Below are 16,239 nucleotides of genomic sequence, written 5' to 3' on the forward strand. Positions count from 1 at the left end.
CCTATAAAAATGGAAACAAAAATAAAACTACTAGGAGTTATTATCGACAAGGATCTTACTTTCCACGATCACATCAGTTCGTTAGTAAAAATTGTCTTCTCTCTGCTATAACTTCCCACTTCCGTATAGGCAAGACGCATCAGAGAGAAGGCTTGGTTTGGCTGTCCACCTGCTACAGAAGAAAACTTCTTAAAAGGTACAAGATTAAACCCTGAAATTAATAGAGTGGAGGCCATCTAGAAAGTAGACCAAATGATCAGAAATAGCTCCAGCTGTTGTCTTGGCAATGCTGGTTATGAAATTGTAAGCTGAATGTTAGGTGACGTTTGCTATGCACAAGTGAGTAGGAGGATTCCTGCTTTGACAGAATCTTTCAGAACAGGAATTTCAACCAACAGGCCTCAGATGGCATAGCCTGAACACTTCATAGACTCCTCCCCTGCCAAGAGCAGAGAGCTACTATTCAGATGATCAGCCTGAGAAAAAAGTCAGGAGTTTCAGGAAGAAAGACGAGTGTGTTGGAGAAGTGAGCAGATTTGGAGTGGGGAAAGTGGAGAGAAAAAAGCCAGAAGTTGAAGAAAACACAGAGGAATCCCTGGTTTCAGCTGCAAGGAATAAGAACCTGGCCAGCATCTGGAAAAAGGAAGGCAAATGCTTTTATTGAAACACCTAAGGTAATCTGTTCCAAAACTACCAGCACCACAGGGACAAACACAGAAAGGAAGTGTTCAAATTTCAGTTGTTTTGGACACCTCAACAAGCATAGACTATCTTGAGTAAACATTTTATATGAGATCCTTTAAGTTTACAGCTAGCCAACTAGAACTTGTAAGTTTCAGAAATTAACATTTGTTGTGTATTTTTATTTTTCTATGCACCTTATCTTGTTAGTTGTTAACCTCCCTTGGGTGTGTGTGTGTGTAGCATAGCTCTGGAGGATCAGTGTCCTAGAACCCAGACATGATTTATTACCAACCTGTATTGATTTAGACCTGTCTTGGCCACGTTTTGCCCTTAGGCTGCGTCAGGGATAAAAACTGCAAGGGGAATTTGATACCCAATCCTAGGATTACCATATTTGTGAAGACCCACCCCTCGCCTAGACAGTTGCCTGCTGTGTGCAGTCAGGGTCATAGCTAGCTATAATTGCGACTTGCTTTCCATGGTGCGCCTGTGATATATCTGACCATAGGCAGCAGAATGCTTTTGTTTGGTGGGGGGCTTCAAGCTCTGCCCCATGCCCCGCCCCCATAATAGTACTAATTGTAATACAATTTTTTCCATTCATTTTTCATATATACACACACAATATAATCTTATTAACAATACATAATGGTTAACCACAAAATTAAACTACACAAAGCACACTGTATGTATGCTTCTCAACATTCATTCCTACCAGAACACAGATAACCCCTATGCAAATACGGGACCGCAAACTAAAAGTACCAATATATATATAAACGAAACCCTAAGATTCAAGACTCTGCATGCAGTACAACCTCAGAGAAATTGAAACAAATGAATTTCTTCCTGAACAGTGCAAAATATAGACAGCAGATGTAAATCCCCAAAATTGGCACAATTCAATCACTAAATTGAAAATAAAATTATTTCCCCTACCTTTGCTGTCTGGCGATTTTGGTTTTCAAACCATCTTTCCCAATCTCTGGCTGCACTTCCTTCTGTCTGTGCTCTTAACTGTGCCACCTTATCCATTTGCTGGTTTTCTCTCCTTCACTTTCTACCATTCATACATCTTTAGTCAACAATATTCAGAGAAAAGGGTATAAAAATACCTCAATTATAGAATGCAAAAAATAGGAAGTAAAAATTTTTTGTGTGTACTCAAAGAAACACTTCCCTGGATATGCAATAGTGATGGTTTATGCTATACATATGTAAAGATCAGCTCAGAGATATGGAGGGGCTTTTACAGAAGGCAAACCCCCCTTTTTTTTACCACCTCACCACCCAATCATTGCTGTATCTTTCATACTTTGAAGCATAAATAGTGCCAATTCAATATCAAATCAGTGTGAAGAAATCAAAAAAAATCTAAATTGCTTAACTTAAAGTTTGGTTTCTTGGAATTTATTTCTTGAGGACCTGGTAGCCAATCATAGCCTTTTCTCTTTCCCAGGGAACAGACAATTGGGAAGAACTTACAGTGATCATTTTATTTTGTCCTAACTGCACCCTAAGAAGCCAGATTCTGCATAGAATACAGCACCACATAAACGGTGATGCATGTCCCCTAGTACTGTCTGTGCAAGGTATAAAGACAGCAGATGTAAATTTGAAAAGACTGACAAATACCAATCATCACATAGAAAAATGGAAAATAAGATACCATGTTATTGGACAAATCCATTTTTCATTTAGTTTTCCGAGGCCAAGATCTCCTTCCTCAGGTCAGTACTGTATACTGCTGTTATGGTATCCTTTTTACGGTATTTCAAATTATAAACATTTATTAGCACAGCTATTATACTGCTTTACCCTCAAACAAAAAAACCAAACAACTTGGTTGTCTCTGGGTTTCTGCTTTCCTCATCTTCTCTTCACTCTTTCATTTTTTCCAAATGTCTGTCCTCTTTCTGGCCCCCTTTCTCCCCATTCCATCCAGCCTGAGCCCCCATCTCTCCAGCATTTTCTTTCTGTGTCTGTCAGTCACCATTTCACCTCTTTTCCAGCATCACCCTTCTGTGTGTCCATCTCACCTCATTTTCAGAATCTTCATTGTGTCCCTGTCCTTGTCTTTCACCCTCTCAATGTTCTTATCTTCCCTTTTTTCAGCATTACTTCTGGGTCTCTATTTCACCTCCTCTTTTTCAGCACTACTTCCCTTCAGCATTGTTCCCTCTCTGTGTCCCTCATTGCCCCATCAACCCTCCATTTCAGTATTATCCTCCTCTGGGTCCCAATCTAGCCTCTTTCAGCATCACTCCCTCTTTAATTCCATCACTGAGTTATCATTATCCAATTCCAGATGCAGGTTAATATCTAAGACAAGACAGTATGGTGAGAAAGAGGAGTTATGTAATAGAAAATCATAAAAAGATTCTTTGGCTCCTGACCATTTTTTTTTTTTTTTTGGGGGGGAGGATATAGAAAAGAATACAAGCCAAAATCTCTAAATGGGATGTCCAATTGGAATCCACAATTTTAAATTCCAGGTCCTCTCTAAAAATAATGGCCAATCCCCCACCCCGCTTAGAGTCTCTGCATAATGTTAGAAGGAGTAATATCACCTATACTAGGATCATTAGAGTTTAATAGCCAGGTTTCCACCAAAAAAAGCCAATCTAACCTATCATCATCTATCGTGTCCCTGACTACTTGAGCTTTATTTCTCATAGATCTTCCATTCAGATAGGCACATGACAGGTGATGAGGAAAAATTGGAGGGATCGGAGAGCATAGTTGGATAGACTTTAAATGGCGACTTCTTTCCCTGACTGACAGACCCTTGGAGACTTCTTATAACCCACTTGGACTGATATCGGAAAAGACACTGATTCTGAGCAATGAATTCATGTTCTGTCTAAAGAACTAAAATCTTTAACTCTATGTTATCTATGCCTCCTAGAGGCCATGGATCCAGTAATTTTAGGGATTTCAAGCTTTGGTCCTTCCTCTCACTGGGATTCTCTCATCTCCACTTCCAGGGCAGCATGCCAGTTCTTCAGTTCATGGGCGGGTAGAGTCACAGTACCAGTTTTGTAGGGTTCTGTAATTTGAATCCAGCCGTCTTCCCTCAGCACAGCCTCTTCTTCCCCACTGCTAGAAACCTTTGATGCCTCATGACCAATTCATCGATGAACCTCTCATTCTCACCGATGCTTCTCAATCTTGCAACCTCCTTTCTCAGTCTTGTATGCTTGTAATCTCGGGGTCATCTTTGACTCCTCTCTCTCCTTCACTGCCCAGATAAAACATATTGCTAAACATTGCCAATTCTTCCTCTACCAAAATCTGTCCCTTCCTCTCTGAGCACATTACCAAAATACTTATCCATGCCCTCATCACCTTGCGCTTAGACTACTGCAACTTTCTACTCTCAGGCCTTCTGCTTAGCCATCTTGCTCCCCTCCTGAGTGTTCAAATTAATCAGGCTAGGCAGCACAGTAATGATTGTTAAACAGTCAAGAGTGTTGGCAGTACAATATTATGTTTGTGGGTGTTATTTTGAATTCTTAGTATTTTGTTTATTTTGTGTATGCTAATTTTATTGTGTGTGTGTTTAAATTTGTGACCTGACTAGGTTATAGGTGGACTAGAAATTTTTTAAATAAATTGTAACCTGCTTCTCCCTTCAGTACTGAAGAACTGGCACCATGATGGATAACCGCTTTGCCACAGCAGTGGTGATCGCCTGTATCCTCAGTGTTATCTCCACCATTTATGTGGCAGTGTCCATTGGTACCAACTTCTGGTATGAATACCACACCCCTCCATCACCATCCCAGAATGTCAGTGAGATCACTGGGGGAGGCAACTTAAAGGAAGAATTCACAAATGAGAAAGCTAATGAAACGAGCTACATGAATGCGTTGTTCTACTGCAATGGTACAATGGGATTATGGCGGAGGTGCATCACTGTTGCCAAGAATTCACCGAAGGGTACAATTCATGTCTTCCTCCTGCTTTCTCATCCATGTCTTCTCTTTCTCCTGTTATAGCTACTCATTTTCTCCACCTCACTTCTGTAACCACTTTTTTAAGCTATTTCCAAGTTTTATTTAAAATTTGATAAAACGCTTATATAAAATTTTCAAAGCGATGTACATCAATAAAAATAAACAGATAGGAATATATAATAGACAGATTTTAAACATGACAAAACTGCATGGTAGGGTAAAAGGGAAGAACTACAATTTTTGTTTGCTCCTCAATTATTCCTCCTCTCCCCAAATTCAGTATTCCTTTGCTCTTATTATCCTCTTCCCTTCCTCAGGCCCACTATAGGGTAGGGTAGATACTCTGGAGAAATAGGCCTAATGATTACAGCAGTGGGCTGAGGTTCAAGGAAGCCAGGATTCAGATCTCACTGATGATCCTTGTGATTTTGGGCAAGTCACTTGCCTCAGGTAGAAATTTAGATTGTGAACTGAAAAAAAATCACACCAAAATGTTTTTTTGTTAGATCATCCACAGAACTCAGCCAATTCTTATGAAATTTAGTGTGTCGTGTCCTGAATAAAGTTGATGTAAAATGTTGTAAATATTTCCCACCAACCACAACACTACCTTGTGAAAATGAATTGTTGATATGGGGCATACGGCAGCTTGTAAACAGTCTCTGTATCGAAATGGTTTTCACCACAGAAGACCAAATTCTAATAAAAAAACTTGTTACTGTTGAAAGAGTTCCCACAGAAAGATTGGAACAAAAACATGCTGCTTTGCAAGATCTGAACAACACAAGAGTGATCTTATACTGAGCCAGGGGAACGCGCCACAAATGGTTAGGATAATTCATGACGATCTGAAAGTAAAGTGTCTTAAAAAGCATTGTGCCCAATAGTTAACTTTACACAACAAAGACACATGCCTGAAACAGTGTAAACAGCTTTTGACCAAGTACCCAGAGCAGAGTGTCAACTTCATCTAGTTTACAGATAAAAAGATATTTACAGTAGCTCTACCAATTAACACATAGAATGATTGCCTGTATATGCCTTCAAGAACACTGAAGCATGAGGTTATGGACAGATGCCTATTACGGACCCACCTGACCTTCAGCCAGTCAGTCATGGTCTCAGTTGCAATCTCGAAACTTGGATTCACAGATCTGTTCTTCATCGATCCTGGGTTACAATCAATATGACACATACTACCGAGACGTCCCCTTGACGCAGAAGCTGTTACCAGTGATCCATCGCATGTTGGGAGACTACTTTATCTTCCAATAGGACAATGCCCCAGCATATCAGTCAAAGGACAGCATAGAACTACATTGGGAGACCCCAGACTTCATTGATCCAGATCTCTGGCCTTCAAATTCACCAGACCTAAATCCAGTTGACTACCGGATCTAGGGACGCGTTTACCAGTCAGCGATATCTGATGTCAAAGACAGTAAACAGAACCTCATCTCTGAAGCAGAACATTATTGAGAAGTCCATAGATCAGTGGCGGCAAAGGCTGAGGATGTTCCTTCATGCAAAGGGAGCGCACTTCGAACATCTGCTTAATTAAAACATTACTTTTTGACTTTATATTTTTCTGCAAGACACACCATAAAACTTTTTGATGTTTTTATTCAGTCCACAATTCATTTTCACAAGCTAATGTTATGGTGGGAAATATTTACAACATTTTACATCAACTTCATTGAGGACATCGTGTACTTGGACTTCAGTAAAGCTTTTGATAGCGTCCCACACCGCAGGTTATTGAACAAGCTGAAATCAATGGGATTAGGGGAAACACTAACTGCATGGATTAAGGATTGGCTAAGCGGTAGACTTCAGAGGGTGGTGGTAAACAGTACTCCCTCCAAAACGTCAGAAGTGACCAGTGGAGTACCGCAGGGCTCGGTCTTAGGCCCGATCCTCTTCAACATATTCGTAGGAGACTTAACCCAAGGGCTTAAGGGTAAAATATCATTGTTCGCCGATGACGCCAAACTATGTAACATAGTACAGTGTTCTCCCCAGGGCCTTATAGCCGGGCGCTGCGCCCGGCTAATTTAGATGACCGCTCAGCGAATCCTGCTGCTGCCGCTGATGCTCCTTCCCAGGCTGACTCGCCGCCGAAAATTTTGTTTGACGCCTGCCTTTTTTTTTTTTTTTTTTTTTGCCAGCATGCTTTTACTTGCTTCAGCCCTTCCTCGTTGCTGGGACCTGCCTACTTTCTGTTTCCGTGAAGGCAGGACCCGGCAGTGAGGAAGGCCCGAAGCAAGTAAAAGCAGCAAGTTGTAAGCTTCCCTCCGGGGCTCTATCGTGTGCGTGCCGGCTTCCCTTCTCATCCCCCCCTGGGACGCTACTTCTGGTTTCGGAGGGAAGAGAAGGGAAGCCGACACCCCCAAAAGAAGCGTAGAGTAATAGCCATTGGGGACTCCATGTTGAGGGGCACCGAGGGACCAATATGCAGACCAGATATGCAGTCGAGGGAAGTCTGCTGTCTGCCCGGAGCCAGAATAAGAGACGTGACCACCTGTCTTGATAGACTTCTCAGGCCCCAGGACCACTTCCCCTTGCTGCTCATCCACGTCGGAATGAATGACACTGCAAAGAACACCCTGGAGGACATAGCGAGAGACTTCGGAGCTCTGGGAAAGAGGCTGAAGCAGATAGGAGCACAGGTAGTATTCTCTTCCATTCTTCCTGTTAGGGGCAGAGGAAGGGACAGGGACGAACGCATCCTGAAGACGAATGAGTGGCTACAACGATGGTGCCAGGAGATGAACTTCAGATTCCTGAATCACGGAGAGACACTACAGGGACCAGACGGACTCCACCTGACCAACAGAGGTAAGAATGTCTTCGGACACAGACTAGCCCGCCTACTTCGAAGGGCTTTAAACTAGGTAAGTCGGGGATTTGTACCCACTTTTACACCAGAGCAGTAAGTAACAATCCTGATGTAGCGAACCAACATTACGCTTCTAGGTCTGAGGTAAGTACCCTTACTGCAAACGAATCGCTAGGAGACAATTTGACTCAAATGGGTGGCTCACAACAGGAGCTTAGCAAACAGAAAGAGTGGAGAGCTATGTATGTTAACGCACACAGCCTAGGGAATAAATTTCTAGAACTAGAAACAGAAATAGTTAATGCAGACATAGACATAATAGCAATATCCGAAACATGGTTCACAGACTCTCATGGGTGGGATATAACCATACCAGGATACAACCTGATTAGACAAGATAGAGAGGGTAAGTTAGGTGGTGGGGTAGCACTTTATATCAAAGAGAACATTAAGACAACCAGGATCACAGATGTCAAGTACACTGGGGAATCCATCTGGGTAAACTTGGCCAGAGGTGGAGAAAAATGCCTGTACCTTGGTGTGGTATACAGACCTCCGAGACAATCGGAGGAAAAGGACGCAGAATTAATTGAAGACATTGAGAATATCACCTTACGGGGGGAGGCTGTTCTATTAGGAGACTTCAACATGCCTGATGTAGACTGGAACACACTATCAGCGACAACTTGTGATAGCAGGAGGATATTAACATCCTTGAAGGGAGTACGGCTCAAACAAATGGTACTAGAGCCCACTAGGGCCCAGGCCATCCTGGACCTGGTACTTACGAATGGGGAAAGCGTCTCGGACGTCTCGAAGGGAGAGACGCTAGCCACCAGTGACCATAACATGGTATGGTTTAACCTTAAGAAAGGCTTCCCTAGATCACAAACAAAAACAAGGGTACTCAATTTCAGGGGCACTGATTTCGCACGCATGGGAGATTTCGTCTACCAGACACTGCAGGTTCAAGAAGTAACTGATAATGTGGAAGCTATGTGGACAACCTTGAAATCGATCCTTCATGAGGCAACTATCCGCTACATAAAATCGGTAACCAAACAACAAAGAAAAAGGAAACCCCAATGGTTCACAGATGAGGTATCATACCTCGTCAAGGAGAAGAAAAGAGCATTTCTATCATACAAACGCATGGGGGAAAAAGAAGCAAACATTGAATACAGGACAAAGTCTGCAGCGGTCAAAACAGCAGTCAGGGAGGCCAAACTTCGTATGGAAGAAACTCTAGCGAAGAACATCAAGAAAGGGGACAAATCCTTCTTCAGATACATTAGCGACAGGAAAAAGAACACAAACGGGATAGTACGCCTTAGAACGCCAGACGGGAATTATGTGGAAACTGACTCCGATAAAGCCAAACTACTGAATGATTACTTCTGTTCAGTCTTTACCTGCGAGGCACCAGGGCACGGGCCTCAGCTGGATGCAAAGCAAAGCATGAATGACCCATTTCAGAAGTTTGAGTTCACACCAGCTGATGTTTACCAAGAACTGTCAAGACTCAAGGTGAACAAAGCCATGGGACCGGACAATCTGCACCCAAGAGTGCTCAGAGAGCTATGCGATGTTTTGGCGGAACCATTAGCCATGCTCTTCAATCTCTCCCTAAGTACGGGGAGAGTCCCCCTGGACTAGAAAACTGCCAATGTTGTTCCTCTGCACAAAAAGGGTTGCAGAGCAGAGGCTGCGAATTACAGACCAGTAAGTCTCACATCAATAGTGTGTAAACTCATGGAAACTCTACTTAAAGGGAAATTGGACGCGATATTGGATGAGGGGAATCTGAGGGATCCCTGTTAACATGGATTCACTAGGGGCAGGTCATGCCAATCCAATCTTATCAGCTTCTTTGACTGGGTGACAGGAAAGCTAGATTCGGGAGAGTCTCTAGACATAGTGTACTTGGATATCAGTAAAGCGTTTGACAGTGTCCCACACCGTAAACTATTAAACAAGATGAAATCGATGGGGTTAGGTGAGAAACTAACGGCATGGGTCAATGATTGGCTGAGTGGAAGACTTCAGAGGGTGGTGGTCAATGGCACCCTCTCTAAGACATCGGAAGTTACTAGCGGAGTGCCGCAGGGCTCAGTCCTGGGACCATTCCTTTTTAACATATTCATAAGGGACTTGACCCGAGGGCTTCAGGGAAAAGTAGCGCTGTTTACCGACGCCACCAAACTGTGTAATATAGTAGGTGAAAGCGATCTCACGGATGGTATGGCGCAGGATCTGATCAAGTTGGAAAACTGGTCCTCGACATGGCAGCTGGGCTTCAACGCAAAGAAGTGTAAGGTGATGCATCTCGGCAGCAGAAATCCATGCAGAACATACACCTTGAATGGAGAAACACTAGCTACGACCTCAGAAGAACGGGACTTGGGAGTAATCATCAGTGCAGACATGAAGGCTGCCAAACAAGTAGAGAAGGCCTCATCCAAGGCAAGGCAGATGATGGGATGTATCAATAGAAGCTTCGTCAGCCGTAAACCTGAAGTCATAATGCCACTGTACAGAACCACGGTGAGACCTCATCTGGAGTACTGTGTGCAATTCTGGAGGCCACATTACCGTAAAGATGTACTTCGAGCTGAGTCAGTCCAGCGAATGGCCACTAGGATGGTCTCCGGACTCAGGGGTCTCTTAAACGAGGAAAGACTGGGCAAGTTGCAGCTCTACTCTCTAGAGGAGCGCAGGGAGAGGGGTGACATGATTGAGACATTTAAGTACGTCACAGGTCGTGTCGAGGTGAAAAACGACATATTCTTTCCTAAGGGACCTTCAGTCACAAGGGGGCACCCGCTCAAACTCAGAGGAGGGAGATTTGGTGGTGACACCAGGAAATATTTCTTTACAGAAAGGGTGGTGGATCACTGGAACAAACTACCGGTGCAGGTGATCAAGGCCACTAGCGTGCTCGACTTTAAGAATAAATGGGACATCCACGTGGGATCTCTACGTGGGTCGAGCAGCACTCTGACTTAATGGGGTGGGACAGTAGAGTGGGCAGACTTGATGGGCTATAGCCCTTTTCTGCCGTCATCTTTCTATGTTCTATGTTTCTATGATAGAGCCCCGGAGGGAAGCTTACAACTTGCTGCTTTTACTTGCTTCGGGCCTTCTTTGCTGCCGGGTCCTGCCTTCGCGGAAACAGAAAGTAGGCAGGATCTGGCAACGAGGAAGGCCCGAAGCAAGTAAAAGCAGCAAGTGTAGTGGTATACCATTTGAGAAAAACAAACGCACAGACATCGGATCCGATTCTGCTTGCTCTTTTAAAGCTCTGATCCAAGCAACCTTGGTGCCTATTGTGGAAGATAAAGTGGTCAGCCAGGAAGAATGAAATCAAGAAAGTTCAAGTTTAGTCAAGCTGTGATTTGAACTTTATATGCATTTGTTTTCCATCCTTTAACTGGCAGGCAGAAGGATGCTCCATTTATTAATCTTGCAAAGTCTGATACAGGAAAAGCTAGAAGTGCATCAGGATTTAAGGAGCTTGGGGTGTGCAAATCCACTTAATGCAGAAATTACAGTAAAACGAAATCACTTTTCTATTTCACTGCAGCTCTATAAGGTTCTTTTGCACTTAGCTATAGTCAAATGATGGATAGGAATATGTTTATTTCATTTAAGCTAAGGGAAAACAATATTTTTTCTGAGTATCCTTTAAATAATGGTTCACAAATTAATTCACCCGAGAGTCTTAAAGGAATTGAAGGTTGAAATCGGAGAGTTATTGCAAAAACTTGCAAACCTGACAATCAGAACTGGACAGATACCGGACGACTGGAGGATAGCAAACGTCACGCCAATTTTCAAAAAAGGATCGAGAGGGGAACCGGGCAACTATAGGCCTGTGAGTCTTACGTCTGTCCCCGGCAAGATGGTTGAAGCACTGATCAAGGATAGCATAGTCCGGCACTTGGACGCACACTACTTGATGAAACCCAGTCAACATGGATTCAGGAAAGGGAAATCATGTTTGACGAATTTACTCCAATTTTTTGAGACCGTGAACGAGCAAATTGATAGTGGGAAGCCAGTGGACATAATATACTTGGACTTCCAGAAAGCGTTCGACAAAGTTCCACACGAAAGACTTCTCAGGAAACTACAAAGCCATGGCATAGAGGGAGATATACAAAGATGGATAGGCAAATGGCTGGAAAACCAAAAGCAGAGAGTGGGCATAAATGGGAAGTTCTCCGACTGGGAGAAAGTGACTAGTGGTGTACCCCAGGGCTCGGTACTTGGGCCGATCCTTTTTAATATTTATATCAATGACCTGGAGGAAGGAACATCCAGTGAGATCATCAAGTTTGCAGACGATACAAAACTATGCCGGGCAATCAGAACGCAGGAGGATAGAGAGGAACTCCAGAGCGACTTGTGTAGGTTAGAAACATGGGCGGAGAAATGGCAGATGAAGTTCAATGTGGAGAAATGCAAGGTTATGCACTTAGGCAATAAGAATAAGGAATACGAGTATACAATGTCAGGTGCAACTCTGGGGAAGAGTGAACAAGAAAAGGACCTGGGTGTACTGATAGATAGGACCCTGAAGCCGTCGGCACAATGTGCGGCAGCGGCAAAGAAGGCAAATAGAATGTTGGGCATGATAAAGAAAGGAATCTCGAGTAGATCGGAGAAAGTTATAATGCCGCTTTATAGGGCAATGGTCAGACCACACTTGGAATACTGCGTCCAACATTGGTCTCCCTACCTAAAGAAGGATATAAAACTGCTGGAGAGGGTGCAGAGACGAGCAACAAAACTGGTGAAGGGTATGGAGAAACTGGAATACGAGGATAGACTTATAACATTAGGATTGTTCTCCCTTGAGAAAAGGAGACTGCGTGGGGATATGATCGAGACCTTCAAAATACTGAAAGGAATCGACAAAATAGAGCAGAGAAGATTATTTACATTGTCCAATTTGACACGGACTAGAGGACATGTAATGAAGCTAAGGGGGGACAGGTTCAGGACTAATGTCAGGAAGTTCTGCTTCACTCAGAGAGTGGTTGACACCTGGAATGCCCTCCCAGGGGAGATTATTGCGGAATCTACCGTCCTAGGCTTCAAGAGCAAACTAGATGCATATCTCCTTAAGAGAGGCATATAAAGATATGGTGGACTATAAATTATGCCAGGTGTACACCTGGCAGGGCCTCCGCGTGTGCGGATCGCCGGACTTGATGGACCAAAGGTCTGATCCGGAGATGGCAGTTCTTATGTTCTTATGTTCTTAATTCAGCCTGTTTTAAGGCTGGGTTTTGTTTTTCATATTATTGCTTCTGTTTTTATAATCCTTAAAAAATAAGGGGCAATTCTCCAAGTGGGTTCTTCCTCGTAGGCACCCTGAGACTGTACAGGGAACGCCTATTCTATAGCAGTGAATGGGCTCCCAGGTTCCATTACAGAATGGTAGCATATAGCCTTAGATTCAGGCGCCTTACAGTTAAAGCAGCCATAGAGCTGACGTAACTAAGCATGTACAATTGTGGGAGAAATGATTTTATTTTCAGTTTAGTGATCAAAATGTGTCTGTTTTGAGAATTTATATCTGCTGTCTATATTTTGCACTATGGCCCCCTTTTACTAAATCGCAATAGCAGTTTTTAGCACATGGAGCCTATGAGCATCGAGAGCAGCGCAGGGCATTCAGCGCATCTCCCTGCGCTAAAAACCGCTATTGCAATTTAGTAAAAAGGGAGGGGGTATATTTGTCTATTTTTGTATAGTTGTTCCTGAAGTGACATTGCATAAAATCATCTGCCTTGACCTCTTTGAAAACCTGCGGAATATAAATGATAATTAACATTTTCTCTGTGTACAGTGTGCTTTGTGGGGTTTTTTTTTTAATTTTATTGTTGGTAGATAATTTTGACTTGGTCATTTTAAAAGTAGCTCACAAGCCCAAAAAGTGTAGGCACCCTTGCTGTAGAGCCATTTCTTGTATGACTGGATCAGCTATGTTTATCTTTTTTTTTTTAGCTGTTTAAATTCATGCAGAAATAAATGGCTAGATTGAACCTAATGACTTCATTAACGCCTTTCCCTTTTTTTAACCTCTATACCATTTGAAAGAGGGCAAATACTTCTTAAATTTAGTAAAAATATTCTGGCACAAGTGTCAAACCTTAAAAAAGGAAGTCATATTGAGCATTGGAAAATAATAATAATAATTAACTAATAAAAATAGTACACATTTAGGGCAAGTTACAATAGTGGTTTTAGCTGCGCTTAGTGCGCGGAGAATTGCCACATGCACTAGATGCTAATGCCAGCATTGAGCTGGCGTTAGTTTTCCCACATAGCACAGGGGTTTGCGCGCACTAAAAATGCTAGTGCACCTTAGTAAAAGATGGAGTTAATTTTCCCCACCACCAAATTTCCCCATCCCGCCCCACCCGGCTACTTTTTCATGCCACCCGGCTGGAAAAAATTCTGGGGAGAACACTGTAGTAGGTAAAAGCACTTTGCCAGACAGTATGACACGGGACCTACTTCTGTTGGAGCACTGGTCATTGACTTGGCAGCTAAGCTTCAATGCTAAAAAATGTAAAGTCATGCACTTGGGCTGCAGAAATCCGTGCAGAACTTACACACTAAATGGTGAGACCTTACCTAGGACTAAGGCAGAACGTGATTTAGGAGTGATCATTAGCGATGACATGAAAACTGCCTATCAAGTGGAAAAGGCTTCATCCAAGGCAAGACAAATAATGGTTTGTATCTGTAGAGGTTTTGTCAGCAGGAAGCCCGAAGTCATAATGCCATTGTACAGATCCATGGTGAGACCTCATCTGGAATATTGTGTACAATTCTGGAGACCACATTACCAGAAAGATGTGCTGAGAATTGAGTCGGTTCAACGAATGGCCACCAGGATGGTCTCGGGGCTCAAGGATCTCCCGTATGAAGAAAGGCTAAATAAATTGCAGCTGTACTCACTTGAGGAACGAAGAGAGAGAGGAGACATGATTGAGGTGTTTAAATATATCACGGGCTGTATCAAGGTGGAAGATGATATCTTCTTTCTTAAAGGACCCTCGGCCATAAGAGGGCATCCGCTGAAAATCAAGGGAGGGAAATTTCATGGCGACTCCAGAAAATATTTCTTCACCGAAAGGGTGGTTGATCGTTGGAATAAACTTCCACTGCAGATGATTGAGGCCAGCAGCATGCCAGATTTTAAGAGTAAATGGGATTTACATGTGGGATCTCTAGGGGGGTAAAGTCAGGGTGGTGGGTCATTAGAGTGGGCAGACTTGATGGGCTTTGGCCCTTTTCTGCCATCATTTTCTATGTTTCTATGACATGATGTACTAAATTTCATAAGAATCAGCCGAGTTCTGTGGAAGATATGACATAAAACATTTTGGTGTGGTTTTTTTCGGTTCACAGTGTATACCTGAATGTGTCATAAGAACTTAAGAATTGCCATACTGGGACAGACCAAAGTTCCATCAAGCCCAGTATCCTGTTTCCAACAATGGCCAACCCAGGTCCAAAATACCTAGCAAAATCCCAAGTAGTAAAACAGATTTTATGCTGCTTATCCTAGGAATAAGCAGTGGATTTCCCCAAACCATCTCAATAATGGCCTATGGACTTCTCTTTTAGGAAATGATCCAAACCTTTTTTACACCCTGCCAAGCTAACTGTTTCACCACATTCTCTAGCAATGAATTCTAGAGTTTAATTACACATTGTGTGAAGAAATATTTTGTTTTAAATCAGTAGGAACACAGTAGGTCAGGGGTGACAAAGTCCCTCCTCGAGGGCTGCAATCCAGTCGGGTTTTCAGGATTTCCCCAATGAATATGTATGAAATCTATTTGCATGCACTGCTTTCATTGTATGCTAATAGATCTCATGTATATTCATTGGGGAAATCCTGAAAACCTGACTGGATTGCGGCCCTCGAGGAGGGACTTTGACACCTCTGCAGTAGGTTCATTGCATGCCCCCTAGTCCAAGTATTATGGAAAAAGTAAACAAGTGATTCACATCTATGTTTTTCACTCCACTCAATATTTTATAGACCTTTATCAAATCGCCCATGAGCCATTTCTTCTCCAAGCTGTAGAGCCCTAGTTGCACCTCCAACCTGCTTTCGTCATCCTATCCCTTTTATCATTTCCATTGCCCTTCTCTGTACTTTTATACTTCCGCTATATCTTTTTTGAGATATAGTGGCCAAAATTGCACCCAAAATTTGAGGTGAAGCCATACCATAGAGCAATGTTTCTCAACTCATTCCTGGAGTACCCCCTTGCCAGTCAGGTTTTCAGTATATCTATAATGAATATGCATGAAAGAAATTTTCATATAATGGAGGCAGTGTATGCAAATCAAGATTATGCATATTCATTGTGGAAAACCTGACTGGCAAGGGGGTACTCCAGGACCGGGTTGAGAAACACTGCCATAGAGCAATACAAGGGCATTATAACATTTTCATCTTTGTTTTCCATTCCTTTCCTGATAATTCCTAACATTTTATTTGCTTTCTTAGCCACCGCCACACAATACATAAAAACATGATGGCAGACAATGGCCAAATGGCACATCTAGACTGCCCATATGCAGTAACCATTATCTCTTTCTTTTTCCGAGAGATCCCACGTGCTACCCCACGCCTACTTGAATTCAGACAATCTCTGTCTCTACCACCTCTTCCGGGAGACTGTTCCACGCATCTACAACCCTTTCCGTAAAAAAGTATTTCCT

The 16,239-nt window shown here is 42.8% G+C and overlaps 2 protein-coding genes across 9 annotated transcripts in view; one reads left to right on the forward strand and one right to left on the reverse strand.

Moving 5' to 3' along the window:
* The window catches only part of CLDND1 (claudin domain containing 1), a 67,593-nt gene that overhangs the window by 44,964 nt on the left and 6,390 nt on the right, over positions 1-16,239 (reverse strand). The gene's annotated exons all lie outside the window — the stretch shown is intronic.
* Positions 1-16,239, forward strand: part of LOC117348016 (claudin domain-containing protein 1-like) — a 53,411-nt gene that overhangs the window by 25,634 nt on the left and 11,538 nt on the right. For 2 of the 8 annotated variants that reach the window (XM_033919588.1, XM_033919585.1), the window contains exons 2-3: positions 2,144-2,414; positions 4,323-4,626. The exons of 2 other annotated variants lie outside the window; for them this stretch is intronic. In XM_033919588.1, the coding sequence (XP_033775479.1) occupies positions 4,341-4,626 (286 nt within the window). In that variant the 5' untranslated portion in view covers positions 2,144-2,414; positions 4,323-4,340. Of the gene's footprint in view, positions 1-458; positions 675-2,143; positions 2,415-4,322; positions 4,627-16,239 lie in introns of those variants that run through there. 4 more of the 8 variants (XM_033919590.1, XM_033919591.1, XM_033919587.1 and 1 more) reach the window with 3 other exon arrangements.

The sequence above is a fragment of the Geotrypetes seraphini genome, chromosome 14 (assembly GCF_902459505.1).
Source record: "Geotrypetes seraphini chromosome 14, aGeoSer1.1, whole genome shotgun sequence".
Classification (NCBI taxonomy): Eukaryota; Metazoa; Chordata; class Amphibia; order Gymnophiona; family Dermophiidae; genus Geotrypetes; species Geotrypetes seraphini.